This window comes from Zootoca vivipara, chromosome 11 (assembly GCF_963506605.1).
Source record: "Zootoca vivipara chromosome 11, rZooViv1.1, whole genome shotgun sequence".
In the NCBI taxonomy this organism is placed as follows: Eukaryota; Metazoa; Chordata; class Lepidosauria; order Squamata; family Lacertidae; genus Zootoca; species Zootoca vivipara.
Genome location: NC_083286.1, coordinates 33065314 through 33092875, shown reverse-complemented (window position 1 = coordinate 33092875; position 27562 = coordinate 33065314). Strand labels below are relative to the sequence as shown.

At 41.2% G+C, this 27562-nt stretch overlaps 2 protein-coding genes across 6 annotated transcripts in view; one reads left to right on the top strand and one right to left on the bottom strand.

Moving 5' to 3' along the window:
• The first annotated feature begins 8819 nt into the window (after positions 1-8819).
• On the top strand, positions 8820-17611 carry ZCCHC9 (zinc finger CCHC-type containing 9). 4 transcript variants are annotated; one of them, XM_035099979.2, is made up of 6 exons: positions 8820-8921; positions 10421-10794; positions 12793-12943; positions 13137-13229; positions 14389-14457; positions 15289-17611. In XM_035099979.2, exons 2-6 carry the CDS (start codon positions 10435-10437, stop codon positions 15405-15407), a joined length of 792 nt encoding a protein of 263 aa, XP_034955870.1. In that variant the 5' UTR covers positions 8820-8921; positions 10421-10434; the 3' UTR covers positions 15408-17611. The 4 variants fall into 4 exon arrangements, with proteins under 4 accessions (XP_034955870.1, XP_034955868.1, XP_034955867.1 ...); XM_035099977.2 differs by having other exon boundaries at positions 8835-8921; positions 10429-10794; XM_035099976.2 differs by having other exon boundaries at positions 8842-8921; positions 9506-10794.
• The window catches only part of ACOT12 (acyl-CoA thioesterase 12), a 30322-nt gene continuing 20227 nt past the window's right edge, over positions 17468-27562 (bottom strand). The window contains exons 10-16 of one of the 2 annotated variants that reach the window (XM_035099974.2): positions 25630-25693; positions 24469-24555; positions 23216-23347; positions 22340-22473; positions 20489-20617; positions 19446-19569; positions 17468-17611 (exon numbers count right to left, since the gene is read on the bottom strand). In XM_035099974.2, coding sequence (XP_034955865.1) covers positions 17468-17611; positions 19446-19569; positions 20489-20617; positions 22340-22473; positions 23216-23347; positions 24469-24555; positions 25630-25693 — 814 coding nt within the window. The remainder of the gene's footprint in view (positions 17612-19445; positions 19570-20488; positions 20618-22339; positions 22474-23215; positions 23348-24468; positions 24556-25629; positions 25694-27562) is intronic. The other variant, XM_035099975.2, reaches the window with a different exon arrangement.

The following is a 27562-nucleotide window of genomic DNA, read 5'->3' as shown; positions in this document are numbered from 1 at the left end:
AGACAAACAGCGCAGAGAGCTTGCCAGAGATAAAAGGAGTGTGTTGATTATGATTTCATCCCCACTCGAGAGGGTGGGGGTGGGGGAGAGATTTTAAGCATTTTTAAATCCTCCAAAGTGTATGACAATTTTGTATAATTTGCCTCTTTCGTTCATTCCTGTTTCAAATGTCCTACACACCAAGGACATCCTACACATCAATAATGGGTACATCTCAGATTGTAAGGGGTTGGATTAAAACATATATGCGCAATAACAGGTGTGATTTCAACTAAATCACAATGAAGAGGATGCATCAGAGACAAATTGGCAGACGTGAATGTTTGTGGAAGCCTTCCATGACTTATCAAGTCAACTAAAGGAAATCAATATAATAGAAAAAGCTGTTGGTGAAGAATAAAGGTTAGGCAAGTAGAGAGCGCAGAGAGGCAAGAGCAGAAGGCAAATGACACAGATGCTGTCTGCAGTTAATCTGTTGCTGCTGCTCTACAAGCCCCAGAGAAGAGGGGGAAATAGGGGCCTAGGCAGAGAGAAGAGTCTCCTGGATTGAGTCTTATGCACAATGCATTTCACACTCAGTTATATTCACATCATACATTTAAAGAAGCATTTCCCAATCTTGGGTCTCCAAATGTTGTTGGACTACAACTGCCATCATCCCTGGTTGCCTGGTTGGACTACAATTGCCATCATGCTGGCTAGGGCTGATGGGAGCTGTAGTCCGCCAACAACTTGTGACCCAAGGTTGTGAAAGACTGGCTTAAAGCCCTCTTATAGCACTCCAACCATCATGGCTTCCCCAAAAGAATACTGGGAACTGTAGTTTGTTACAGGTGCAGAGAGTTGGTAAGGGACACTCTAAGAAAGCTACAGTTCCCAGCACCCTTAAACTATAGTTTCGAGTATCCTTTGGGGGAAGCCATGACTGTTAAAGTGATATACGAATGCTCTAAATGTATGGTATGGATGTGACCAAAGTTATCCTACAGCGTCTTTGGGATAAAGGAGAACGAGGCCATGCATTTTCAGAAAGATTACATGTAAATGTAGCGAATGTAAGGAAGAAAGATTGATAAAACTCCATCCACATGGTGAGAAAACTGAAATGTGATTAGGATGCTCACTAGAGACACAATCAGATTGCTGAATTAATAAATGCAAACTCCATTGCCCAGTACTATATTATAATATATCACACACACACACACACACACACACACACACACACACACACGAAGCTATTGACCTTTCATTCAGATAAAACTAGTGCAGATAAAAGGTTATCAAAAGCTGTGGTGCTAGACTGATGAACAAAAGGAATATATATGCATTCTACCCTCACAAAAGTGTGTGGAAGAAGATAATAAAAAACACACAGTACCATTAAAAAAAATCTTGAAATAAATGATCCAATTCATTTCTCTCTGCCATAGAATCACATTCTATTATTGATCATCTTGGTCGTTGTCCTCTGCATCACACCTTTAACAACACTAAAAGGTCACCTTGGTAATGCAAGTAATTGCTAACTCTTGAAACCTCTCATTTTATTTGCAGTTGGGGAACTACCGTAATTCTTGTGCTTTTCCAAACTTTCCCAAGAGTCTCCCAGCAGCAAGAAACCCCCTTGCTAACTTGCACTCTGCCCCCCAAAAAAACTTCACCAATGCTAGAGAGGTTCGAAAAAACAGCAAGAAGAGACCAGGTACCGATTGATTCCCTGCTCCATTAAATCAGAATTGCACACAAGTAAATAAGTTTCAAACAAATACCAAACACCAAGGAAATGAGAGTTTAATTCTGTAAACTAACTGAAGTGAAAAGACAAAAACTTATACCAACGATATTTTCTGCCAAGCTCTGTCTAGTGATGGAAGCAGCAGAATAGCAGCTTTCCTGGTATAGCAACCATTCAGGTACTTGTGAAGGGAGCAGGGATTCATGCCAGGCCATACAAATTCTCATCTGGATGCTTCACCCCATAAAAAGGTAAAGGTAAAAGACCCCTGACCATTAGGTCCAGTCACAGATGACTCTGGGGTTGCTGCACTCATCTCGCTCTATAGGCCAAGTGAACTGGCGTTTGTCTGCAGACAGCTTCTGGGTCATGTGGCCAGCATGACTAAGCTGCTTCTGGTGAACCAGAGCAGCGCATGGAAACGTCGTTTACCTTCCCGCCGGAGCGGTACCTATTTATCTACTTGCACTTTGACGTGCTTTTGAACTAAGGTGGGCAGGGGCAGGGACTGAACAACGGGAGCTCACCCCATCGCAGGGATTCGAACCACCGACCTTCTGATCAGCAAGCCCTAGGCTCTGTGGTTTGGACCACAGCGCCACCCGATAGTTTATACCAATTCTAAGCCTGTTTAATTGAAAGTTAGACCCTTTGGGCTTAATTAAAATTAGACCCTTTGGTGCAATGCTGTCATGCTCTGGAAGGGCTTTTTAGATCCAGTCACTTCCTAATAGAAAAGAGGGAAAGACGATTTTTGCCCATTCCCCTTTCCCTCCATGCCACTTTCTACCTTGTTCTGGAGGATCCTATAACTACCTGGAGCCGATTTTCGGGGGGGGGGGGGGACAGAATGGAGGGGGTAACTATTAGCAGATGCCTCCACTGGATCAGAAGCCTTTCGAAGCACAAGGCCACCATTGGCTTAGACCTTCTGAACTTGACTGCATTTATAGGTGAACCTACCTAATCCATGCTTTCAGAAACAAAACATACAAAGGACAAACAAGCAAACAGTCATCCTTCAAAATTTGCACTTTTGCAATACAGTCCTTCAGCTAAGCTATGTGTACTAAAATGCATATATTGAAGTAAAAGTGTTCATAAAAAACATACATTCATGAAAATAGCATACAGAAATTCATTATATAAAGGAAAATTGCTTTGCAAAAATGTGTACCTATCTTAGACAAAATTACATATAAAGATGTGTATGTTGGGGGGGGGATCTCACTAAAATGCTGAATTTTCATGACTTTTTAAAAACATCACTCACAGGTTTAGAAATATGGGAAACTGCCTTGCACTGAATCAGACCATTGATCAATCTAGCTCAGAATTACCTACTCACTCCCACTCCTATTCACACTGTATCCAGTCTGCTGCTATTGCTGGTTTGAGTGCTGTGTACACATGGTTTGCCACAATCCTGTATTTATCCTGTCATTGCTTATGGCATACTGCATTTTGATGCATTGTCCCCTGCAAAAAACCCAACAGTTTCAATTCGAAGAGAACAATAATTACCTTGCTATGTTTCAGCTGGTAATATACACACCGTCTGACTAAGCTTTCAGAAAGGGATATTCCCAGTCTTACCTGGAGATGTTGAAAATTGAACCTAGGACCTTCCAGAAGAACAGGTGTCCTGCTGCTCAGTTTTGGCCCTTTTCCATCTTGACTGTGAGTTCTGGAAGACTTGCTCCCTGCCTTGCAGCCTTTTCCCACCTGGCCTGGGAGGGTGGGGCCCTGACTGACTCCAGCTGCAGAAGCTGAAGCTGATGAAAGTCTATTGAGCTGGGTTTTTTGTTCAGGGTTTTTTTTTGTTGGGGGTGGGGTTGTTGCTGTTTTCTATATTAATTTTTTTGTATCTTTATTTTAGATCTTATTATGGTTTATGTGGAAACGGTTTAATTTGGTTTTGTACTTTTTAATGTTTCGCTAATTGTTTATGGCTGTTTTTGTTATGCTTGTAACAAAATGTGTTTTTATGCTACAAGCCACCTTGAGCATGGTTTGAATGATGGAAAGGTGGCATACAAATAAAATTATGTATGCATGCATGTATCTCTTGCTTAGTCTGTAGGTTGATCTGAAAAGCATTAGAAATTCAAAGTGTTCTTAAAAAAAGAAAAATAGCTCTAATGAATCAGTGATAACCATAGTCAAATGGTTAAATTTTATCAATACAGTTATTATTGGACTTCCATCTGTAGGAAATACTATTGTTGCAGTCAAATATACATTTTAGATAGTTTACAGTCTTGGAGGCTTGGAGGAAAAATATCTGTTGGAATGTGTATTGTACCCACACGTTATTCATGCCACAGATGAGCTGCGGTGGAAACCAGTTATTTCACTAAACTCTAAAGTACTGTGGCAGGAAGTCAGTATTTATTTTGCAGTTTATTAAAATCCATTTCAAAATGTCATTCACTGATTATTCTTTTCTCTACTAAATGCACTCTAATGATTTTTAAATCAAGGCTAGTTCTTTCTGTAGGGAAGGAAGCATTTAATAGTAAAACAAACTGTTTCTTTGTACATATCTCCATCTACTGGTAAAACTCTGTAAAGTGGAAAGGAACATTTCAGCAAAAAAAAGGAAATATAATTGATAAGATTGTTGATAAGATAATACATAGTATTTTATCAGGAATTTTTAACAGGAAGTACAGTATTTGACTCACTCAGTAACAAGGACAGAGTATATCTATTGCACAGGTGTATAACTAAAAAGGGAGGGGGGATTACCGTATTAGTATGCACAGCAAATTGAATGAGGATATATTACTCCATAGGTTGTTCCTTTATATTAATTTTTGCCTTAAGGCCACATTAAATGATATCAACTTCCGACAGAGAAGCAATAGCTAAACTCAGATTTATGAGGATGGAATCAGCAGGTTGGACATGTGCCCAAACAGGGTTATTTTGAAGCGGTACAATGAATCTTATAAATATATTATTCCCCATTTTATTGAAAACTTTATTATACAAAATTTAAGGGGGAAGTAACTTCATGTTCATAAACATAAATTCTTATGTTTAAATTTTTCATTTTAACTTTTCAAGTAGGAAATGATAAAACAAAGCAAGTAAAATATGTACCGGTAAATAAAGTAGGATTTCTTCAGGAAGAGAAATGAAAATAACAAAACAGAAGCCTTCCCCTACTTTCAAAAAAGTGGGAAGGAAATAGATCAGGACCACATCAGAGTGATAATAAGTTCTCAATAAATCTAAGGTGGGATATTTAATGGGCCTGTGATATATCATACTAAGAACCTCGGTGAACTCCAGGAATTGATTATTTGCTTTTCTTAAGTATTTAAGAGTTTTTATTTCTACAACAGATATGTGCCACTTAACCAGGGGTAGGGAACCTGTGACCCTCCAGGTGTTACTGGATGACAACCCCCATCATCCTGGAGCACCAGCAATGCTAACCTGGGCTGAAGGAAGGTGGGACTGACAACACCTGGAGGGCTACAGGTTCCTTGTCCCCTCCCCTCCCATCTCAGGGAATGGAACTTCCACATTCTATGTGTGTGTGAGTAACGTAGGCAGGAAAGTTCATGAACAGTTATTAAATGAAATAATTTCAGTGTCTCTACAGATGCACTCTTTTCATTGGTAATGGTTCTATCAATAATACCTGCCTCTCAACCAGTTTTGATGGAGCTGAGTACCAGGCACCAAACACTGTCTCAGTGTCGCCTAGTAACTTTCCTGCATTTCCAATGGCAGCTCTGTAAGATGGGTATATATAAGTATAAGCAGCCTGGTTTTTACGGAGAAATCTTAATCCGCTGAAAATCAATAGCACACCTACCCCTATACATAGAAGCAGACTATAAAGCTTAACTTTTGAAGTTAGAAACTCCCAAACATTCACATTACTGTACAGTACTTGTAAATAACTGTCAACTGTAGGAGCATGCTCCCTCTAGTGGAAAATTTAGTAATAGCGTCAAATAATTCATCAGCTGGCCATCTGTCCTAAACATTTGAACCAGTGCCTAGGAGATTCCTGGGGCATCATATTCTGCACCCCTAACTAATGACAATTTTTGTGATGTGGTCATGTTAGAACACAGCTTTGTATCCTACTCTAACCAACTATTTTGGCACAGGCAATATGTTTACTTGGAACTAAAACTCATTGAATTCAATTACTCCAAAGTAAATATAAATAAGAGTGAACTGGCCATATTCAGGCATTATACTATACCCTAGGTTAGTTCTAAAAAATGTGCCATGTCAAGTCTTTGGCTTGTGTGCTCCTGCTTCCTTGCCCCACTTCCTCCAAACATGAGGAGAGTTAAAAGTTTCCAATTTGATCTGGAACAAACCTCCTTTCCTATCTAAACACAAGAACTTGTGGATTTTACCAATTAAATTTAGTTAACAAATCAGGATATCAAACCATGGTTTGATGCTGCTTGAATTATAATTTATACTAACTGCAGTTTTCTACACTCAGATAAAATACTGCAACTGGGACTTTTGTCACTTCATACCGTGTAAGGGAGGAGACAAGAGAAAGAAAAAGGGTGTTGTGCCTTTTCATCAGAGCAAATAATGGTTTATCGCAACATCTAAATGTGGCCAATGAGCCAGAGAATAAATATAAGAGTCAGGTGCTATTTAGAAAGTGCAAGTTTTTTTACTTTTTGTACAGTATGGACTGCTATCATATATTAACCAATCATAAACATAAGAAAATAAAAACAAATATTTTACCTTGGCAGAGTTTTTGAGGCTGTGGAGTTTGTTAGGGCATACATGTTCATGAACTTCCCTATTTTCCCCAACAATAACCATCTACCCACCTGGTAAATGACACCAACTGTTTCTGAGTTGCAGTTGTCCTAAGTACAACCCAACTCACAGTGAGATTAAACCTGCTATTCAACAATCATTGGTTTCAGCAGCCTTAAAACCTAGATGGCTGGAAAGTGAGGTGTCAATGTCAAAATAAAAACAAGGTTGTTTACAGTCTGCCTCCCAACAAGTCCGTTTAAGAAGCCAAAGCAGGGGGGCAGGAGGGTAGGGTGGGGTGGGGTGAGGGATGGGTGGGGAGAGAGTGACAGACATCCCGGCAGTGACTCTTGATGAGAACAAGGATGTTCCCGTAATTGCACAAGTACCCCTATTTCGTGTGTGAACGTCTGGCATCTATAGTAATGGGAAACAGAAAGTGCACCCTCTTTGAATTCTGTGGTTTTACATTATCAGGACATAATAGTCATCATCTGTTCCTTAGCAGGTCTTAAAATTAGGTAAATACAACCTCAGATGAACAACGACACATGACATATTACACCGTGTCGCAATCTATTTAACAGAAATAAAGCCAAAATGGAGAAATCATCTGTGGGAAACAAAGTACACCCTTACTGCTTCCATAGGAATTAAGTGGATAAACAGCAAACAGGAGCTGCTAATCAAATCCCCTTGCAAGTGTGCCCACTTGCTGAAGTTTTATCAGTTTGCTGGTCTGGAGCATTCACGTGAGTTTAACACAATGCCAAGGAGGAAAGATGACACAATGCTCTTAGAGTAGCAAGTGCTGCCACCCATGAAACTGAGAAGGGTTCTAAGGTCATTTCCAACTAATTTTAAGGCCATCATTCTACAGTGAGAAAGATTATGCAAAAGTGAAAAACATTCAAACCGGTTGCCAGACTTCTCAGGAGTCGACGTCCCAGCAAATTCACCCCAAGGTCAGAACATGCAATGCTCAGAGAAACTGCAAAAAAACCAAGAGTTACATCTCAGGGTCTATAGGCCTCAGTTAGCATATTAAATGTTAAAGGTCATGACTGTACAATTAGAAAAAGACTGAACAAGTATGGTTTGTTTGAAAGGGTTTCCAGGAGAAAGCCTTGTCTCTCTAAAAAGAACTTGGCAGCACGGCTTTGGTTTGCAAAGTTGCAGCTGAACAAACCACAAGACTTCTGGAACAATGTCCTTTGGACAGACAAGACCCAAGTGGAAATGTTTGGCCATAATGCACAGCACCATGTTTAGCAAAAAACCAAACACAGCATATCAGCACAAGTACCTCATACCAACTGTTTAGCACGGTGGTGGAGGGGTGATGATTTGGGCTTGTTTTGCAGCCACAGGACCTGGGATCCTTCAGCCACTGAGTTGACCATGAACTCCTCTGTATACCACAGTACTCTAGAGTCAAATGTGGGGCCATCTGCCCGACAGCTGAAACTTGGCTGAAATTGAGTCATGCAACAGGACAAGGATGCCAAGCACACCAGCAAATCTACAACAGAATGGCTGAAAAAGAACAGAACCAAGGTGTTGCAATGGCCCAGTCAAAATCCAGACGTCCATCCAATTGAAATACTGTGTGGGACCTTCAGAGAGCTGTGCATAAACAAACGCCAGCAGACCTCAATGAACTGAAGCAACACTGTGAAGAAGGAGGGGCCAAAATTCCTCCACAATGATGTGAGAGGCTAATAAAAGTCCTGTAGAAAACAATTACTTCATGTTATTGCTGCTCAACGTGGTTCTACAAGCTATTGAATCATAAGATGTACAAATGCTTTTTCACACACAGCTTTTGGCTTTATTTCTGTTAAATACATCAATGAGACGGTGTAATACATCATGTGTTGCCCTTCATCTGAGGTTATATTTACCTAACTCAAAGACCTGCTATGAAACAGATGAGTTAGTTATTATGACTTCATATGCAAGACCACAGAATTCAAAGAGGGTGCCCTTTCTTTTCCCCATGACTTTATGTGCTTACCTACAGCTACAGACATTCATCGGAAACCAAGAAATGAGGGGAATGCATGGTGGCTTTCTTTTGCCGCCGCCCACTCCGCCTAAACCTGCAATCCTATACAGAGCCCGGTTCTTTTCAGCCCATTGAGGCTCAATGTGTTACGCGCGCCTAACCCTCCACAGCGTCAGGCTGAGCCAGCCAGGCTGCCTTGAACTGCAACACATAACATCGCGCTTCCCGCCTGTTGCTTCAGCTTCCGCCTGCGCCTGGTCCCATAGCAACCGCTCCGCCTCCACCCACCCACCTACCTACAGGAAGTGCAGCAGTTCGGGCTCCGGACGTTTCCGGTGCCGCTCTCTCCCTCCCGGGCTGTGAGTTTCGACTGCGCTGGAGGCTTTGCGTGGCGCTTCTCGCCTCCTGACACCGGTGAGTGAGGGACCTCTTGCTCGGGAGGCGGCGAAGGCGAAGTGGCGCCTGCAGCCGCTGGGCACTTGCTTCAGGAGGGCACCCGGGGCTCGGCTGCTGTCCCGGAAGGCCTGAGTGCCGGGGGCTCCTCCGTTCCCTCGGTAGCTGCTCCGCACGTGTCCGCGGAAGTGAACATGCTCAAGTCCGGGTTGGGAAAGATCCCGGCATAGCTGCCAAGTTTTCCCTTTTCTCGCGAGGAAGCCTATTCAGCATAAGGGAAAATCCCTTTAAAAAAGGGATAACTTGGCAGCTATGGATCCCGGGCGGGGACTCTGCAGACTTCAGGCTTGTTGTCGGATCTATTTCGGGTTTATTATTATTACTACCCTGGGGTGCTTCTGAGCCTATGCTGAGTCCCCGGAATCTTTGGTCAATGCCAGAACCAGGTTCGCAAGTCATAAATCATTGTGGTCGTTTCCCACCCTATCGCTTTAAAGCAGTCTTATTTAGGGTAGGGAGAAGGATGCTAAGCCACTGCTGCCTTGCAGCTTTAACTCGTTCCTTGAGAAAACCCCGAGGATAAATCTGTACCCGCTGTCTTGCAGGACATCTTTGGGAGAAGAGAAGGCTAAGGGTACAAAAATCCCCGAATGGTGTCCCTAAACAGTTGGATGGCGCTTTGTACGCCTGCTTACGGCAACTCCTGCAGCCAAGCTGGTGCCAAATGTATTGCTCTGCTTTCCTTTGGACCACATCAGTGAGGCCAAGAGGGTGATTTGTTGCCTGGGCAGCCCAGGACCTCCATACACGCTGCCAAAGCTTGCGCTCCAGAGAGGTCAGTTCGGTGCTGCTAATGCAGCAAAAACAATGCGGGAGGCAGCCATAACAAGTTACCTATCTCCACAGCCACAGCAGGCACTGTGATTCTCCAGCAGTTTAATTTCAGCCTTGGAAGTGCACTCCACTGTCTCTAGACAGACAGATGCCAACAATTTAGGGTAGGATCTGTGGGTTAGCCTTTTCTAGCTGCTGTCCTTTGACTTACGGGTGGGCACCAGCAACCCTTGCCTGTCTGTTTCAAGTCATCCAGATCTACCTGCCAGTAGATCTCACTCTTAATTTCTGCCCATCACTTTGTCTCCAGTTGGTCTCCAATTGGTCTCCAGTTCCCCTCAGACTGGGAGCTGAAAGGGTAAAGGTTGGATCTGAGGCACTGCCCAGAGGGGAATAAAAGGAGGCCTGATTCTGTTCTCTGCTTCTCTCCCCACCCCCGATGTTGTGGACTACAACTCCTTTCAGCCGCAGCTAGCACTGTTGTGCTGGTCTAAACAAATAGAAATGCTTATTCAGTTCTGGGTCTTGGGCAGGGATAAGAAACCGGTGGTCCTGTATTTGTTGTTGCACTCCAGTTCTCATCACAGTCAGTGGTCAGGTATGATAAGAGCTGTAGTCCACCTCATTAATCACGGCTGTACTATAAATAGCAGTAATCCAGTAATGTGAACCTAACATCTTTTAAGTCTCATAGGACGTCATGACCAGGTGGGCACGAGCAAATGTCACCCACAACAAGAAGGCTCTGGATGCAACACCATGGGAACATATGAAAAATGATGCCACCGGAAGCGCAACAACAAATAGAAAGCAAAGCTCTTCAAACAACTTTCCCTTGAGAAGTACTCAAGGGAAGAAGAAAAATAAGAAGAAAAAAGACTATACGAATGAAGATGTCAACGGTTTTATGGAATATTTAAAACAGAACTCTCAGACATTGCATAAAGGAGAGCTGATCAACAGCCGTGAAGCAAAGGATGAAATAGCAACAGCTTTGAAAAAGGACCGGCGGCGAGAGGGGAGAAGAGTGAAAAGGCAGGAAACGAAAAAGAACACAATGGTAAGGTGATGTTCCATTGTTATTTCTTTCTTTTGTTGCCTGTTACTTTTTCTTTTCGTAGTGCAAATGACACTACTCACTCACATAAGTGAGATCACAATAATTTGTCTCAGTCCAGATAACCGTTAGTGAACACTTTTGTGTCTTGGCTTCCATTTATTATTGAGCATGCTTTAGCACAGGGATGGGGAACATGGCCCTACAGATATAGATGGACCCAAACTCCCATCAGCCTCAGCCAGTCATCTGAAGGGTCACAGGTTCCCCACTTTAGCCTGAAAATAGGTTTTCTCCTCATGTTGCAGTCTTTTGTGTACACAGCACTTTATCTACTTGTAAAAAGCTTGTTTCTGAATTAGATTGACGGTTTATGGATCTGCATGTATGTTTAATGCTCAGATATTCTTTAATGTTTTAACAGACTTTGTTTTGCTTTGAATATTCAAAATTATTAAAGCTGAACTAGAAATTTATGTTTGTTCTGCTATATTTAAATGTTTTGTTATACTTAAGTGTTCATGAGCCAAGGAAGTTTGTATTTCTATTACTGTATTCAGCACTCTTGATTTTTGTTGTGTCTTTATTCTCTCTTTTATAGCAGAGTGATAATTCAGTCATGCTACAGATTGTAGGGATGGGAAATTAAATACTGATAAATGAAAGTTATGGGTTTTATGCACAATAGTAATGTTTTCTATGGCAGTTTTCACCTGCAGGTTGCATTACAACTGATACAAAAGCAGAATCAATTTATGCACTTCAGATCACAGTAAGAGAGCTGTAAAAGCAGCTGTCTATAGAGAAAAACACTCATGAGGACTTCCAGAAGTCATGCACAACAGGGGGGAAAAAATTCTTTATTTTATGTTTCTTTACAGCCCGTTTGTTAGGTTAGGTTTACAAAGAGTGATGGCACTCATAATCCAATAGTTTAGTTATGCTACTTCACTGGGCATGATTATATTATGGAGCAATATCACCTTTCCAGAATTCACAAAGCATTTAGGGGATGATTGTGATGTAGAATTTGGTACTCTTGGCATCAGTTTATAGAGTTATTTAATGGGCACGTATACTTTGGGCTACTTGAGTTACCCATTTCAGTGTAATTTTCTGGAGTGATGAATCCATAAACTACTGTAGCTCCTAAAAAAGGTAAAGGTAAAGGACCCCTGACAGTTAAGTCCAGTCGCGAACAACTCTGGGGTTGCGGCACTCATCTCTTTACTGGCCGAGGGAGCCGATATTTGTCTGCAGAGTTTTTCTGTGTCATGTGGCCAGCATGCCTAAGCCGCTTCTGGCAAAACCAGAGCAGTGCATGGAAACGCCATTTACCTTCCCGCCAGAGCGGTACTTATTTATCTACTTGCACTTTGACATGCTTTCGAACTGCTAGGTTGGCAGGAGCTGGGACCGAGCAACAGGAGCTCACCCCATCGCAGGGATTTCAACCGCTGATTGGCAAGCCCTAGGCTCAGTGGTTTAGACCACAGTGCCACCCAGATCTCCTAGCTAGCTCCTACTCAAGGTTAAATAGATAAATATGTGGAATTTGTTGTGCTTAAGTACGGTTTGTGGAACTGCTTTCAAATGCGGTTCCATGGGTGTCTCAGGTTATACTTAGTGCTAGAAAAAGGGTGATGTCATTGAATGTTTAGGATCCTAATCAAGCCTTTGGCTTTTCTCTGAATGGTATTTTCTCAAATACCATTGTTAAATGAGAGGCTTGGTGAGAAGAATGGCTTTGCTCTTCAGGAATCTTAACTTCAGATTAATGGCCAAATTAGTCATGATGCTAAAGATATCGTGCAGTTCTTTAAAAATCTAAAACACTGTGGCTGTGTTACTCTAACTATGCATCACTGGCTCCTACTTCATCAGATCTCATTGGTTGGGGCAGGGGTAAGATTCATTTGAAATGTGGCTAGCAGAAAAAGAGATTGCTTTCAGTTCATATCTCTTTCTGCTCACTTAGTAATTCACCTTGTATCGCCAAAGGTGTGCTTCCACTGCAGAAAGCCAGGACACGGTGTGGCGGATTGCCCAGCTGTACTTGAAAGCCAAGATATGGGAACTGGAATTTGTTACCGCTGTGGATCTACAGAGCATGAAATCAACAAATGCAGAGCAAAAATAGATCCTGCTCTTGGTACGTGTAATATCTACAACCCGATTGAATGTTGGGCATGGTAAAAGTTACATGCCTGTCTTAATATTTTTCAACAATTCACATAGTATTAATGATTTTAACCATTCTAGATTACGGTAATGCTGCCTCACTGCAGTGTCTTATATAATTTTAGTGTGGATATTTCAATTGTAACGTGATTGAATTCTTACAGGTGAATTTCCATATGCAAAATGCTTCATTTGTGGTGAGATGGGACATCTCTCAAGGTCATGTCCTGATAATCCTAAAGGACTCTATGCTGAAGGTGAGTGCAACTGTTGCATACCCCCCTCCCCTGCCAAAAAAATAACTACGGTAAGTTAATGGACATGAGGGTACTCCCCCTTTCTTAGTTCAAGAAGTGAAAAGAGACAGCTTTATCACTGGCAACCTTGTATGCTTCTCACCACTGTTTGGGAATTTTGGCTCATTGTCAAAGACATTGTTTGCCCCTTATCACGAGTATTTTTGTACTGGTTACTTGAGAAGCAGCTCTAAAATTCCAAATGGATTCCCATAAAGGTTTTTTCAAAGTATTTACATTTAATTGGGGGGGGGACCCACTTAATTTTAGAGATACAGCAGAGTAGTATTCCATTATTCTCTTTAAATGTCGGCCATATTGAAAACCCATAACACACCTATCTGTTCATGTACATACAGCATAGATTGTTATCCATTCCCCACCACATGCACACAAATCATAGCAACTGCAGTATCACATGCTACACCATGAAATGCATTAAAAAAATAACTTGCTAAATTCTTGAATGTCGGTTCAATCAAGTGTTTATGATAGTTGATCAATCAACGAAGTATAAAATATCAATATAATATATATCTGGAAAGCTTAAGATAACCAAAATTACCATTTGCAAGAGCAGTAACCATGAATATCAAAATAAGGAATCATTGGGTCGTGATCTGTAGAACAATAGGAACCAATTGTCTCAATAGAATCAAACTTCTTGATAGGATCTCATTTTGTTGCTAATCAAGAAATTTGATTCTGTTTAGCTTAAATTGAAACAATGGACTCCTGTCACAGATTGTATTGGCTTGCCATTTGGACTCTCTGTGTATATTATATATATATAACTGCCAACTGAAACAACATTTGTGCATAAAAGTGTATGCTACAACAAATCTTGTTAGCAAAAACAGTGAGGAACCTTGTGGTCCCTTAAAACTAACACAGCTGCCCATCTGAATCAGCCTTGTAGTTTTGATGCGATGGAGCACAAAAATATGAACAGTGAGTTTTGCTTCCTTGTGTTTAGGAATTGTAAACTTGCTCTGTATTAATTAATAATAAAAATTATTTGGAAAAAAGTAAACTTGCTCTGTACACTTGACATCTGGCATTTGTTAATTCATATATTGTGGCTAAATACTTTTGTGTGGGTGTCTTTTATCTTCTACAGGAGGTGCTTGCAGGATCTGTGGATCTGTGGAGCACTTTAAAAAAGATTGTCCAGAAAATCAAAATGCAGGTGAGGGATGAAATAACTTCTGTTTATCCTAAAGTGTAGTTATATACCTGTGAACCATTCTATATAAATAGTGAACTCTGACTACTGATTATGAATTATAAAACAAGTGGTACAACCCTCAATTTCACCTTATTGACCACATCTTGTTCTGCCCGGACACTGAGGTCCAGCGCCGAGGGCCTTCTGGCGATTCGCTCACTACGAGAAGCCAAGTTACAGGGAACCAGGCAGAGGGCCTTCTTGGTAGTGGCACCCACCCTGTGGAACGCCCTCCCACCAGAGGTCAAAGAGAACAATTACCAGACCTTTAGAAGGCATCTTAAGGCAGCTCTGTTTAGGGAAGCTTTTAATGTTTGATGGATTTCTGTATTTTAATGTTTTGTTGGAAGCCACCCAGAGTGGCTGGGGGAAACCCAGCCAGATGGGCGGGTATAAATAAATTATTCTTGTTGTTGTTGTTGTTGTTGTTATTATTATCTTTAAACAGGCCATTAACTGGGGGTGTGATGCTAACTCTACATAGTGCATCAACTTGCAGGTAGAGATTGCATTCATTTTGATACCCATAATTTCTGTATGGCTGATACAAAGCAAGTGACATCAGTGTCAATGTTATACTGCATTGGAATTTGCAACTTGTTGCTGTCAGAAAGTCTTGTTCAAAAATGTACAAGACTTAGGAGTAATCTCCATTGGTTTCATTAAGACTTATTTTGGAGTAAAGAGCACAAAGTAGGCTGTAAAACTGCAATGCTGAATTACGTATGTGTTCCTCAGCACTTGGATCAGAAAGCTGATTTCTTACACATTCATTTATTTTTCCTTTCCTAGATCGAGTGGCAACTGTTGGTCGATGGCTCAAAGGAATGAGTGCAGATTACCAAGAGGTTTTAGACAGCCCTAAACCGCAAAAACCAAAACCAAAAATAGCTAAAGTTGTTAACTTCTGACAACTGCTGTCTGGCATCATTCTTTACAACAATTCTCGGTGTTTGGCTTAAAGTTATACTACTAAAAATGGACTGTGGACTGTAGTTCCAGAATAAGCCATAACTGCAGTCTGCTAAGTGATGATCACTTAATAAAACCCTAACTTGAATGGAAGCTTCCTAGAGAGGAGAGGAAATGCCTTGCCAGAAGATAAATTGCAGCAAGTGACTGCATGACAGTATATCTCTGAACAGAAAGTTAAACTATGCAATTGCTGGTTTTCCAACCAGCGTGTCAGTGGGTAATATAACATGTTACTCAGTGGAGAGTAGTCATACCAATAAACAAATGGGAAGGAGAGCTAATAGGTCAATCTGCTTTTTGTAAATGAAACGTGCTACGACAGAAGGTATCTCAAAATGAAACTGAGTCCTATTTTAGTGTTGAAGTTCTTGACCTCACCATGAACATGGGAATGAGACAACAGTTGAATAGCCAAAAGCAAAGTTAAAACATTGCTGGTAGCAGGGTTGATCTTGCAGCATGAATAACAATGAAATGATTGTGTTTTTAGTTGAATTAAATACTTGATGAAGTCATTTCCCTCCCCCACAAATAAACCAGTGTAATAAAACCACATGTATCAAGTTCTTGTGTTTTCTGAATAATTGTATTCTTTGCAGTGTTATGGTTTGCAATTTCATTTATGTTGACTACTTGCTGTCTGCTGTGACATCTGGATAATCACAGATTTAGTCTTTAACTACCATTCTCTCCTTACAAATTACTTACACTTCAACAGTTTCAAAGTGTATTTCCTGGATGATCTGTTAATGGCACTGCCCATGTGGCTTCTGGAAGAACTTTTCTCAGCTATATCAGTTTTCTTTTACTTTGGAGGAGCAGGGATGGTTAGCGAGTGGAGAGTGGCCATTTGCAAAAGGAGCATCACATTTTGAGAAACAGCTGTAGCTCAGGTTAGAGCACATAGTTGCGTGCAAGATTCAGTGATAGAACAGCACTGAAGGAAGATTGCACTTCTTGGAATGTTGTCTTTGGGCACCTGATTCAGTTCCTACTAAAATCTACTGGAATTCTGTCAGTTTTAGTTATTCATTGCTTTCCTGGTAAGTTCAATAACAAAAATACCATCTAAAACCCAAAATATAATAAATAACGAGATAATTATACAGCCTTAAATTAAATTAGCATAACACTCATAGTTTTAATTATTTAATTCAAAGGTGTGTGTTGATATGACTAAAATGTATACAGTAACTCATTCTGAAAGCAGTATCAAGTAGTTTAAAATAGCATAGGACACCTATATATTCACATGCTGCCCCATTGCTACTCCCTTTGTGCAAGCAGGAAAACAATCTGGGCAGCAGCAGTAAATCGTTATGGTTAATGCCTTCCAAACAAGTCAGGATCGATAAGCCAAGTTTTAACTATGGCATCCTACTCTTGTGTAGAGGGAAGAGCAAAGGAGCTGCATGAAAGCACATGGAGATCATTCATGCCCTTACTAAGCCAGGACTTAATTGTTCAAATACAGCCTTGGCCTATGCACAGTATCTGTTTTTGCAACTACAAGAAATAGGAAACACAACCTGACATTCTCAGGATTCTGAAATCGGTGCCTATTACCGAATGTCATACGTGCACTATGTAACTGCAAAATCATGAATAACAAATACGGCTGTTAGCTGAGATTAACAATAGACTAGGAAAATTATTTACAATAGAAATTAAAATTTACATACAATGATATTTTTAAATAAATAAAAAATCAGTATTTTAAATTGTGTGCAGTAATACGTATTGCTTTGACAAGTTTTCTGAGGACTCCAAAAGAACAATGAAATGTTGATGAAAGATGACTTAACTTAGTTACTGAATTTATCATTAAATAGCTCCATCGTATGATGATGTAGAACATTGTGATGATTTAGATATACAGGTCCTGAACATAAAAGTAGGTAGCAACTGACTTGCCAGCTTGATAAATATTGGTGTTAATGACAACTTGTGTATAAGATGTAAAGAATGGTAAAGTTATTTACACAGTATTGCTTAACTAAATGCAGTCCATTGTGCTACTCTGTAACTCCAAGAACCGAATGCACCCAGAAGCTGTATCCTCAATTGATTTTGATGAGCCATCAAGAGTTGCAGCAACATAAGGCATAACACCAGGTGTTCCTTGGATGCAGTAGGAAACCTTTAAACATATATAAGGTTAACATGAGTTATGTGAAATAACCACTAAAAACATCTTGTTCTACTTCATACTCAACAACTTGGGCTTCATTCTTAAGACCATTTCAGTGCATCACTTCTTGCTGGTCAGAGCAGTATGAATATGCAAGAACGTTTCAATTGCTTTCTGTGTTGGCCTACCAGATAGCATAGGAAAAACCTAAGTTGGTGCTTTAAGCCACCAGAAAAGTGCAGATAGCACTGGCAGGCATAACACTGCCATCTTCTGGATTAACAGGGAAAGATTATTGAAGTGACCTTGCATCCAAAGGTAAGCCCTGAAGCCCTGTGGAAGCTTAGTTGGTCTGGGTCTCGTCGGTGCTTGGATGGGTGACTCGATGGCAGTGATGTGAGGCAGCGGCAATAGCAGTGGTGGTCTGCAAGGACTCACATCAGTGATGGGAGTTGGCAGCAGTGGTGGCAGCCTGCAAGGCTTGTAGCGGCGATGAAAAGTGGTGGCAGTAACTGCAGCGGCCTGCAAGGCCGTGATAGGGAGTGATGGCAGTGGCAGCAGTAACAGCACTGGCCTGCGAGGCCTCACAGTGGCAACAAGATTTGGCAGCAGAAGTGGCGGTGGTCTGTGAGTCCTCGTGGCAGAGGCCTGTGGAGACTTGCAGCAGTGACAGAAAGTGATGGCAGAAGCAGCATCCTGCAAGGCATTGTGGCGGCAACGGAAAGTGGTAGCAATAGAATCCAACCCCCTGCCAAGCAGGAAACACCATCAAAGCATTCTTGACATATGCCTGTCAAGTCTCTGCTTAAAGACCTCCAAAGAAGGAGACTCCACCACACTCCTTGGTAGCAAATTCCACTCCCGAACAGCTCTTACTGTCAGGAAGTTCTTCCTAATGTTTAGGTGGAATCTTCTTTCTTATAGCTTGAATCCATTGCTCCCTGTCTGCTTCTCTGGAGCAGCAGAAAACAACCTTTCTCCCTCCTCTATATGACATCCTTTTATATATTTGAACATGGCTATCATATCACCCCTTAACCTTCTCTTCTCCAGGCTAAACATACTCAGCTCCCTAAGCTGTTCCTCATAAGGCATCATTTCCAGGCCTTTGACCATTTTGGTTGCCCTCTTCTGGACACGTTCCAGCTTGTTAGTATCCTTCTTGAATTGTGGTGCCCAGGACTGGACACAGTACTCCAGGTGAGGTCTGACCAGAGCAGAATACAGTGGTACTATTACTTCCCTTGATCTAGATGCTATACTCCTATTGATGCAGCCCATAATTGCATTGGCTTTTTTAGCTGCTGCATTACACTGTTGACTCATGTCAAGTTTGTCAAGTAATTTGTCAAGTAATTCTCAGAAGGTGAAACAGATGTCATAGTAGTGGCAGCCTGCAAGGCCTCGTAGCAGCACAAGCAGTGGAGCTTGCGAGACCTCACAGTGGTGGGAAGAAGTGGCGGCGGCCTGCAAGTCCTGGTGGTAGTGGGAGGCAGTGGCAGAAGCTGCGGCAGCCTGCTGAGCCCTACTGCTACCACCTAGCAAGCCTGCTAGCAGTCTGGCAGTCCCAGATTACTTGTATTCACTATGACTCATCACCAGACGTACTTTGGATTGTCCTGAATGCCACCATTTGGTAGCCAAGCCCAACCCTTAACTAGTAGCAGTTGCAAGGACACTGTCCTGTTCACCTCTGCGTAGTTCCTTTTTTCAGATACCATGATATATATTGCGATGTTTTGCTGGTGAAAACCAGTTATCATCCAGCCCTACATATCACAGAGGCAGGGAGCAAGAGAGTAAAGCACATAAAATAACTGTATTTAATTACAATGCTGCTTACAAAAGAGGAGTTTCCATCAGGGTAGATCAGGAATCCCGCACACTGGATTTCACGCCTGCAGTAATTCTCAGAAGGTGGAACAGATGTCAAGGCAACTGACCTCACAGCTATTATGTAAGGGTCTCTAAATTTAATAAGAGTAGTGTTATCAACAAGCTACAACTAAAATCTAAGCCGTCAAAAATGCTGCTGCTGCTGCTGTTTTTTTAAATATATATGCTGACTTGCATTTATAGCTACTGTATTGGCCACAAGACAGTAGTTGCTCAGTTTTGAATTTTTCTGTGCAAGGGAGGATTGTTAAAACCTCATGCCTTAACCCTGCACTGCACGGGAGGTTATTACATTTCTTTGTTTATGTAGCACACAATATAGTAAAGAAGTAGTGATATGCAATAATTTATGGTAAGTGGAATGGGCTGGGGAAGATGGGAAGTAGGAAGATGGCTCTCTCCACCTGTCCCTTCACCCTTGCATTGCTTTTCTTCTCTCTATGTCTACATGCCTTTCACAGTAGGACCCCTTGCAAACTGGTTCCCAGAAGCAGCGGCAGACTTTGGGCTTTAAAATTTCAGCGGCGACCTGTGCAATACCAAATCCAGTCCCCCTTGTCTCTTGCCTTCAGTGGTTCATCACTGTTGCAGTGCCCCCTGCGGCGACCTCTCCACTTGGCGCCCAGTCACTGCAGTTCTATGCTAGCAGGCCCCACTGATCAGCTGATTCTCCACACAGGCAAAAGTGGGTTACTTGTTAAGATTGTGACACTTAAGCCATAGGGACAGAGGGACCAGTTCTTCACTCCAGTGTAGGGGGTGTTGCACAAATGGCCTTTCACACATGCACCTTTGCCTTCAGTCTTTACAAAGCAGTTTTTGCTACGTCCAGGGTTTCTGAGCAATCAAGACACCCCACATTTTGCAAGAAATAATTATTTCATCCAAACTCATAGCATATAATTATTGTTAGGTGTGTGGGTCCTGTTAGTTTATTGTAGAAAGCTTTTAATTTACCTGCCACTAAATGGGTTGCTTTCAACTACTTACCCAGTCTTGCAAGGCTTTCTTTGAGACACAAGAATTAAAAAATCATCTGGCTTATTTCCATTAATTGATATGGATGTAATGTGATATATTTTGTCCTCTCCAGTCACATTCTGGATAACCTTACATGTTCTGTAAGAACATGAGCCATACATTAGTGAAGTTTAGTAGCAGAGGTATTACGTAAAACACGAATTAAAGGATATGTCCTTTATAATCTAAATTGTGACTAGGAATGTGCAGCTTTCATTTCAGATTAAATAACTGTTACACGTGACTTCATTTTTCCTCCAGTAAACATTTAAACCAAACAGAATGGCAAAAAGAAGCCACATGGGAACAGTGATTGCTCACTTCAAGTTCAACTTAAACCTGCATCTATTAAACTGTATCTAACCAGCTCTGTATCTAACCAGTCTTCTTCCTCCCTTGCTCCACTTTCAAATGCTGTGCTGACAAAACTTTTGAAGATAAAAATAATATGCTTTATTAATGCAGTAAAACGAGAAAGTCAATATTTACCATTTCTGCCTTAAAAGGTAAAGTAAAGGGACCCCTGACCATTAGGTCCAGTCGTGACCGACTCTGGGGTTGCGGCACTCATCTCGCATTACTGGCTAAGGGAGCCGGTGTACAGCTTCCGGGTCCTGTGGCCAGCATGACAAAGCCACTTCTGGCGAACCAGAGCAGCACACAGAAACGCCATTTACCTTCCCGCTTGGAGTGGTAGCTATTTATCTACTTGCACTTTGACGTGCTTTTGAACTGCTAGGTTGGCAGGAGCTGGGACCGAGCAATGGGAGCTCACCCCGTCGCAGGGATTCGAACCGCCGACCTTCTGATCGGCAAGCCCAAGAGGCTCAGTGGTTTAAACCACAGCGCCACCTGTGTCCCGTTTCTGCCTTACTAATTACATAATTCTTCACCTGCTTCCCAATGCAGCTTGATTAGGGCTGCAGCCCGTTACTTTTCAACATTCAACACTATGCAAAATAGGAGCACATTTAATCATTTTGAAATCTAAGAGGTAGGATATATTTGGGCCAGTTCAACACTTTCATTGCTGACAAGACATATCTTTATTAAAAAGCATATCTTTACAGAACTATTTCCTTGTTCAACTAACATGGTTTTAGATATTTGCCAAAGTACCTTTTTTCTAAAGACAATGGCCACATCTGTACTGTACATTATAGATCTATGATACCAGTTTAATAGTCATGTCTTCTCCAAAAGAGTTGTTAGGAGATCCCATCACAGAGCAACCATACCCAGAGTTCCCTGGGAAGAGGGACTGAGTGTTAAACCACTCTGAGAATGTCGAGCTATACTCCTCCCTAGTTGTTTTGCTGCTGGCCATGCTGAGCTAAACCTTGGCTTGGCTTAGCACCATGGTTTCCAACGTAGGGCACATGCCCCACAGGGGGGCAATCTGATTTTTAAGGGGGGCAATTTGAGAATGAGTTAATGGCCTTTTAGGCTTCCTCCACATGAATAGGATTTCACTTTTTGAATAATAAGAATTATATGCCACAGGGAGGGGGGGTTTCAGGATTTTAGAGATGTTTAGATGGGGCATGGCCAAAAAAAGGTTAGGAACCACTGGCTTAGCATGTCATCTGTATCCAGGCTCGTGCTTTAGCTCTCTGCAGACTAAGTATGAATTGTAACAAACCTTGGCTACCAAAGCTTATAAAAGCCATTGTGTATTTTACTTGAAACTTCCTCATTGTCCTACTGAATACTGTATTACGGAAATCATTTTAACAGGTCACTTTGGTCTATGAAGGCAGAATCTACTTCAACCAGATCATGAAAGTGGATACGGACTTTAAAAGGGGGGGAAATGCTTACGAATAGTGTTTAGCCCACTGCACATGATGTCTGAAGTCAGATAAGAGGGAGAATGCTAGTTCTGAAGATATCCGCACTTGCATTTCAACCTTGACTGACAAAGCATCTGTCTCTTCAAGAGTAAACATTTTTATCTAAAAAAAAGTATTTTTTTATTATATGGGGGACAGAGAGAGAGAGAGAGAGAATTATGGATTAAGATTAACAATGTTGGTAGGTCCTTTAGCTTTTAAAAGCAAATACTCAGGGAAATATGGGTCATAACTTTAAACAGTATCAGCCATACAGCATTATAAAAGTTTCTAGGAGAATCCTGCTTACTTCAATGGAATACAACAGTAGTTCCCAATTAGCTACGTGCTGCACACACACACACACACACACACACACACACACACACACACACCGTTTTTCAAAATCCCATTCATGGACCCCTTACTTTAGAAAATATTGGTATCTCTATGGTAGTTTTCGTTATGTGAATGGTGCCACAGACCCCCCTGGGTAGGTTACACGGACCACCAATTGGGAACCACTGGAATAGAACAATATAAGACAATATTGCTATAATTTTACAGTGCAATCCTACTCCTTCAAAGTTGATGGCTGGAAGGGATGGGGGCAGGATGCTCCATAGGTGGAGAAGCATGTGGCTGGTTGGTGGTGGTGGGGGTTCTCCTTCACAATGGAAGTCCCATTGCACCCTGTAGGGTAGGAAACCAGCTGCTGCCAGTAGCAAGCCCCAAAATGGACTGTTTTAGCACATGTTGCCAGCAATTTTTGATCAGATATGTTAACTCCAAAGCCTCTTGGATCACCTAAGAGGCCCAGCTGGAGATGGCACAGCAAATATTTTAGGAAAAATGGCCCCCCAACCTTCTTCGCTGGCCAGTGTGAGCTGGCAGGGTTTGGGATGTGGCGATCCACTCCGATCCATTTTGCTTTTCGCAGGCTGGGGTTAAGATTGCTATGCCCATTAAGTTTCAGCGATGAACAGAGTGAATATAGCTAGAGATAGAAAGAATAAAGGCAAATAGGAGCTAAATTATGCAAGGAAAAAGAGACAAACTGGACTTGGGAGCTGTGACAGTAGATTTGATCTATCAGTTTGGCCGTAGGTAGAAGGAGCATAATAGTGGCTGGACTATTGATATAAGTGGGTCTAGATGTGATCATCTGAAGGAGTATCTCAAAAATATTTTGACCCATATTAATCTGTCTGATCCTTGAGAAACCTGTTCTGTGTTGCCCAGACATCTGAAGTATCTGGATTGGGCATGACAGACAGGACCTTTCATCTGGGGTAGGCAAAAAAATGCAAAGGATGCCTGCCTGAGTCCACTACTGCTCACATTTTGATGAGAAATTAAAACGTATTTTTTGCAACAGGCTTTTTGGGGTACTGCTTCTTCTTCTTTTAATGACTGCTGGCTTAATTTATACAATGTTTGAAACATTTTTAATTCCTTTTTTGCTGCCTTGCTTTTTTTTGTATAGTTGCAAGTAAATGCTGAAAGTATTGTTATTATTCATTTACTTGAAGGGGGAAAAATTGGGACTCATGTTTTATATCAATACTGCATACTGTTATTTCCAGTTGATTTATAAAAATACTATATACTGTTTATCTACTCCAAGCAGAGGTCAGACATCAGTTATCCAAAAGCAAAAATCATTTCAGGTTAGTCTTACTGGGAAACTGCCACAACTGAGAATATGTGTTTCTTTCTTAACCGACCAGACATAGAACTCAAAATCTTCAGGAGAAAAAAAAACAGTGTCACGTGAATAGTCACATGATCCATGTGAACAATTTGACATTCAAAGCCTGTCTTCTAGCAGCATACTAATTAGCAGTCATAGAAAGGGGGAGAAGGGAGTTAGTTAAAAATGTACATTTTGATTTCAAAGACGAAGCAGACAAATAATTTTAACAGTTTTAGAAAATACCTTAACAGCTGCAGCTTTTAAATTGCAGAAACGTAGAGGACAGTGTCTGAGATAAAATTAATGACACATAATTACTTTGTAGTCTAAAAGGTCTCATTGTACTGGGACTTTCCATTCATATTAATTATTTGAATTGGTAGGGAAATGTGTGTGTGTCTCCTGCACAATTGAGTACTTACACAGTCCAGGCTAGTGCTAATCATTTCCCATCCAGGCTTTGCTGCCAGAACAGTCAATGCTGTAACATTGCTTTTGATTTTGTCTGCCTGAAACATAAAGCAAGGTACAATGAGGGAAAATGTACAAGGCACAGAAATTCTTATAATTTCTGGAATTTGGTTGCAAAACAAATATTTTGTTCTCTCTCTCTCTCTCCTCTTGAAAAAGACAATGTCTGAACTGAACCTTTTCAACAGCAGGAGTATAACTCTCATGATGATCTCATGGTGATTCTGTTTAAAAGGAGACTAATTTGTGGCTGTGTACACATGGTATGTGTAAAAAGCATATGCCTTCTCTCAAAGAATTCTGGGAACTGTAGTTGGTTAAGGGTGCTGGGAATCGTACTTATTTAAGTACGATCGTGAGATTTAAACTACAGTTCCCAGAATTATATGTGTGTGCTTTAAATGTATTGTACTGCTACATTTCACTGACCAATTAAATCAGGGGTAGACAGTCTATGTTCCTTGGCCTAATTCCCATGTGTGGCGAGGAAAGGAGAGATGAAGAGGAAGGGTTGTGGCGGCAGAAAAAGAGAAAGAGAAGGAGTGGTCCAGTCCCACTTAATGCCAGTATATGGCCGAATTTCTGTTACTTGTTATAGGGGTGACAGATGTCGCAGCCAGATCGCCCTCACATCCATATTCTCCTGTAATTCTGATTATAATTAAATATTAGGAGACAGTAAATAAAGATAAAAATACCATCATTTTACACCCAATCAATCAATCGATCAATATTGATTATGGTCAATGACCAGCACACACAAAACATAAAAAGGAAAACATTCAGATACAATCTAAAATATATTCTAGAATTATAGACTAATAAAATTTACCATCCTTAAACCATTATATAGAAATGATTGAATAAAAATAGCACTACATCAGAGGATGAACTATAACAAATAATGACTCTGATTCTTCTTTGGCTCTATCATATAATAATATGGATGCTATTAAATAAGGCGGACCGAATCTTGATGACTTTAGTGCAGAATTTAGCTACCTTGGCTGTCACATTTGAGTTAGAGTCGGAGAGAAGCCAATTTTTGACATTTAGGGCCATGTACTTAATGCCTTAATGTACATTACATATGCAAATGTTACTGATGTTACCTGATTGCCTCTGTCCCAGAAATCAACTGTGCAATTGTCTTCCTGCTTCAAAAGAATGTATTTCCTGTAGTTGATACAATGTGGAAAGAAGGCCAAAAGTAAGCTTAGGAAATCCTCAGGGGGGAATTCATTGCTGAGTGATTTGATTGTCAGCGGCAAGCATTTCTGCTTACCACTTGGAACCACCTCCCCCATGTGCTGTTCTGGGGTTTGTCCTGAACCCCAAGTCAATTAGGAAAACCCAGTTGCATTAACAGGATTCGTTGCACAGGCTCCTACTAGTGCAACTGTTTTAAACTTCTTAAAATTCCTCAAGTTATATAAAAATGACAAATTGCTACAGCATTCACTCTTCTAAATATGCTGCGACTAGCAAATGCTTAATTCTTATAATTTGCAACAATCAGAACTAGGATTGCCAGGTCCTTGTCTGGAGATTTGCCAGGTGCAGCTAACTAAAATTCAAGGATAACCATTGTGCGGATGACAGAGGGGATGGGAACAGGTTCAATAAACTAGCCCTGCCCTTGACCTTGTGATGCCTGGCTCTTTTGTACCTATAAGCTATAAATGCATAGACTCCACATATGTGATGTGATACAACTAGGGTTGTATCAAATTTAATTATACTCAGAATCTTCTTCTTTGGCGATCACTTGTAGCTGAGTAAGATTGTCTTCCATGAACAGTGAGTCCGTCTTAACAGTGAGTCCGTAAATGACTGTGGAGTCCAATTCTGGATCCATACGTCCTTCCACAGTGGGGGCATAGGTTTCCGGGTGAGAGTTGATCAAGGTGAGGATTTGCCAACCGTACCATCCTCATAGTATGTTTTTCGCTTTCATTCTGAGTTTGAGCATCTTCAAAGTCCATGACACCTTTGGTAAAGGCTGTTCTCCAATTAGAACGCTCGCAGACCAATGTTTCCCAATTGTCGGTGTTTATACTACATTTTTTTAGATTTGCCTTGAGAGAGTCTTTAAACCTTTGTTGACCACCAGCATTATGCTTTCCATTTTTAAGTTCAGAATAGAGTAGTTGCTTTGGAAGACTATAATCAGGTATCTGAACAACATGACCAGTCCAACGAAGTTGATGTTGAAGAATCATTGCTTCAACACCGGTGATCTTTGCTTCTTCCAGTACACTGACATTAGTTCACCTGTCTTCCCAAGTGATATGTAATTTCCCCCCCGGAGACGCCACTGATGGAATCTTTTGAGGAGATGGAGAAGGCGTTTATAAGTGCTCCATGTTTCACAAACATACAGTAAGGTTGGTAGTGCAATAGCTTTGTAAACATGCATTTTGGTTTCCCTGTGAATGTCCTGATCCTCAAACACTCTGCACTTCAGTCAGGAGAAAGCTGCACTTACAGAGCTCAGGCAATGCTGGATTTCGGCATCAATGTCGGCTCTTGTGGAAAGATAACTGCCCAGGTAGGAGAAGTGATCAACAAACAGACCCACTGGAATGAATGGACTTAAATTGGTCATGAGTACGGTTGATGTTGGTTACAACCCTAGTTATCTACAAAAGGTTCTTAAATGCTCTAAGGCACTGAGATAGGACACAGGCACTTTACATCCTAATTTTTCCTCCACCAGCATGGAAAAAGATTACCCAGCATAACACTTAAGGTAGGAGGCAAGAGTTCCACCTGCTACTTTCTGTTATATTGCCTTGGAACATTAAAGCTGTCATCTCCAGACAAGGTGCAACAATCCTGCTCAAACATCAAATTGTTCATTAAAATAGACTTCTTTACCAAAGCTTATTAAATGCAACATGTTATGGACATGCATGTCTGGAAAAAGTTAGGAAAAATCCTAACTATACCCCCACTCCCATAACAATCCCATATGGAGGAAGAGATTCCATAATCTGTTGTGTTTAAGCTGGATTTATATCACATTACTGTACACCGAAATGA

Bases quoted from the DNA above. Each gene is read 5' to 3' on its own strand.
- ZCCHC9 (XM_035099979.2), top strand. From the start codon at position 10,435: ATGACCAGGTGGGCACGAGCAAATGTCACCCACAACAAGAAGGCTCTG. The intron at 12,944-13,136 runs GTACGTGTAATA...GAATTCTTACAG, and splicing joins AAAAATAGATCCTGCTCTTG to GTGAATTTCCATATGCAAAA. The intron at 13,230-14,388 runs GTGAGTGCAACT...TATCTTCTACAG, and splicing joins TAAAGGACTCTATGCTGAAG to GAGGTGCTTGCAGGATCTGT.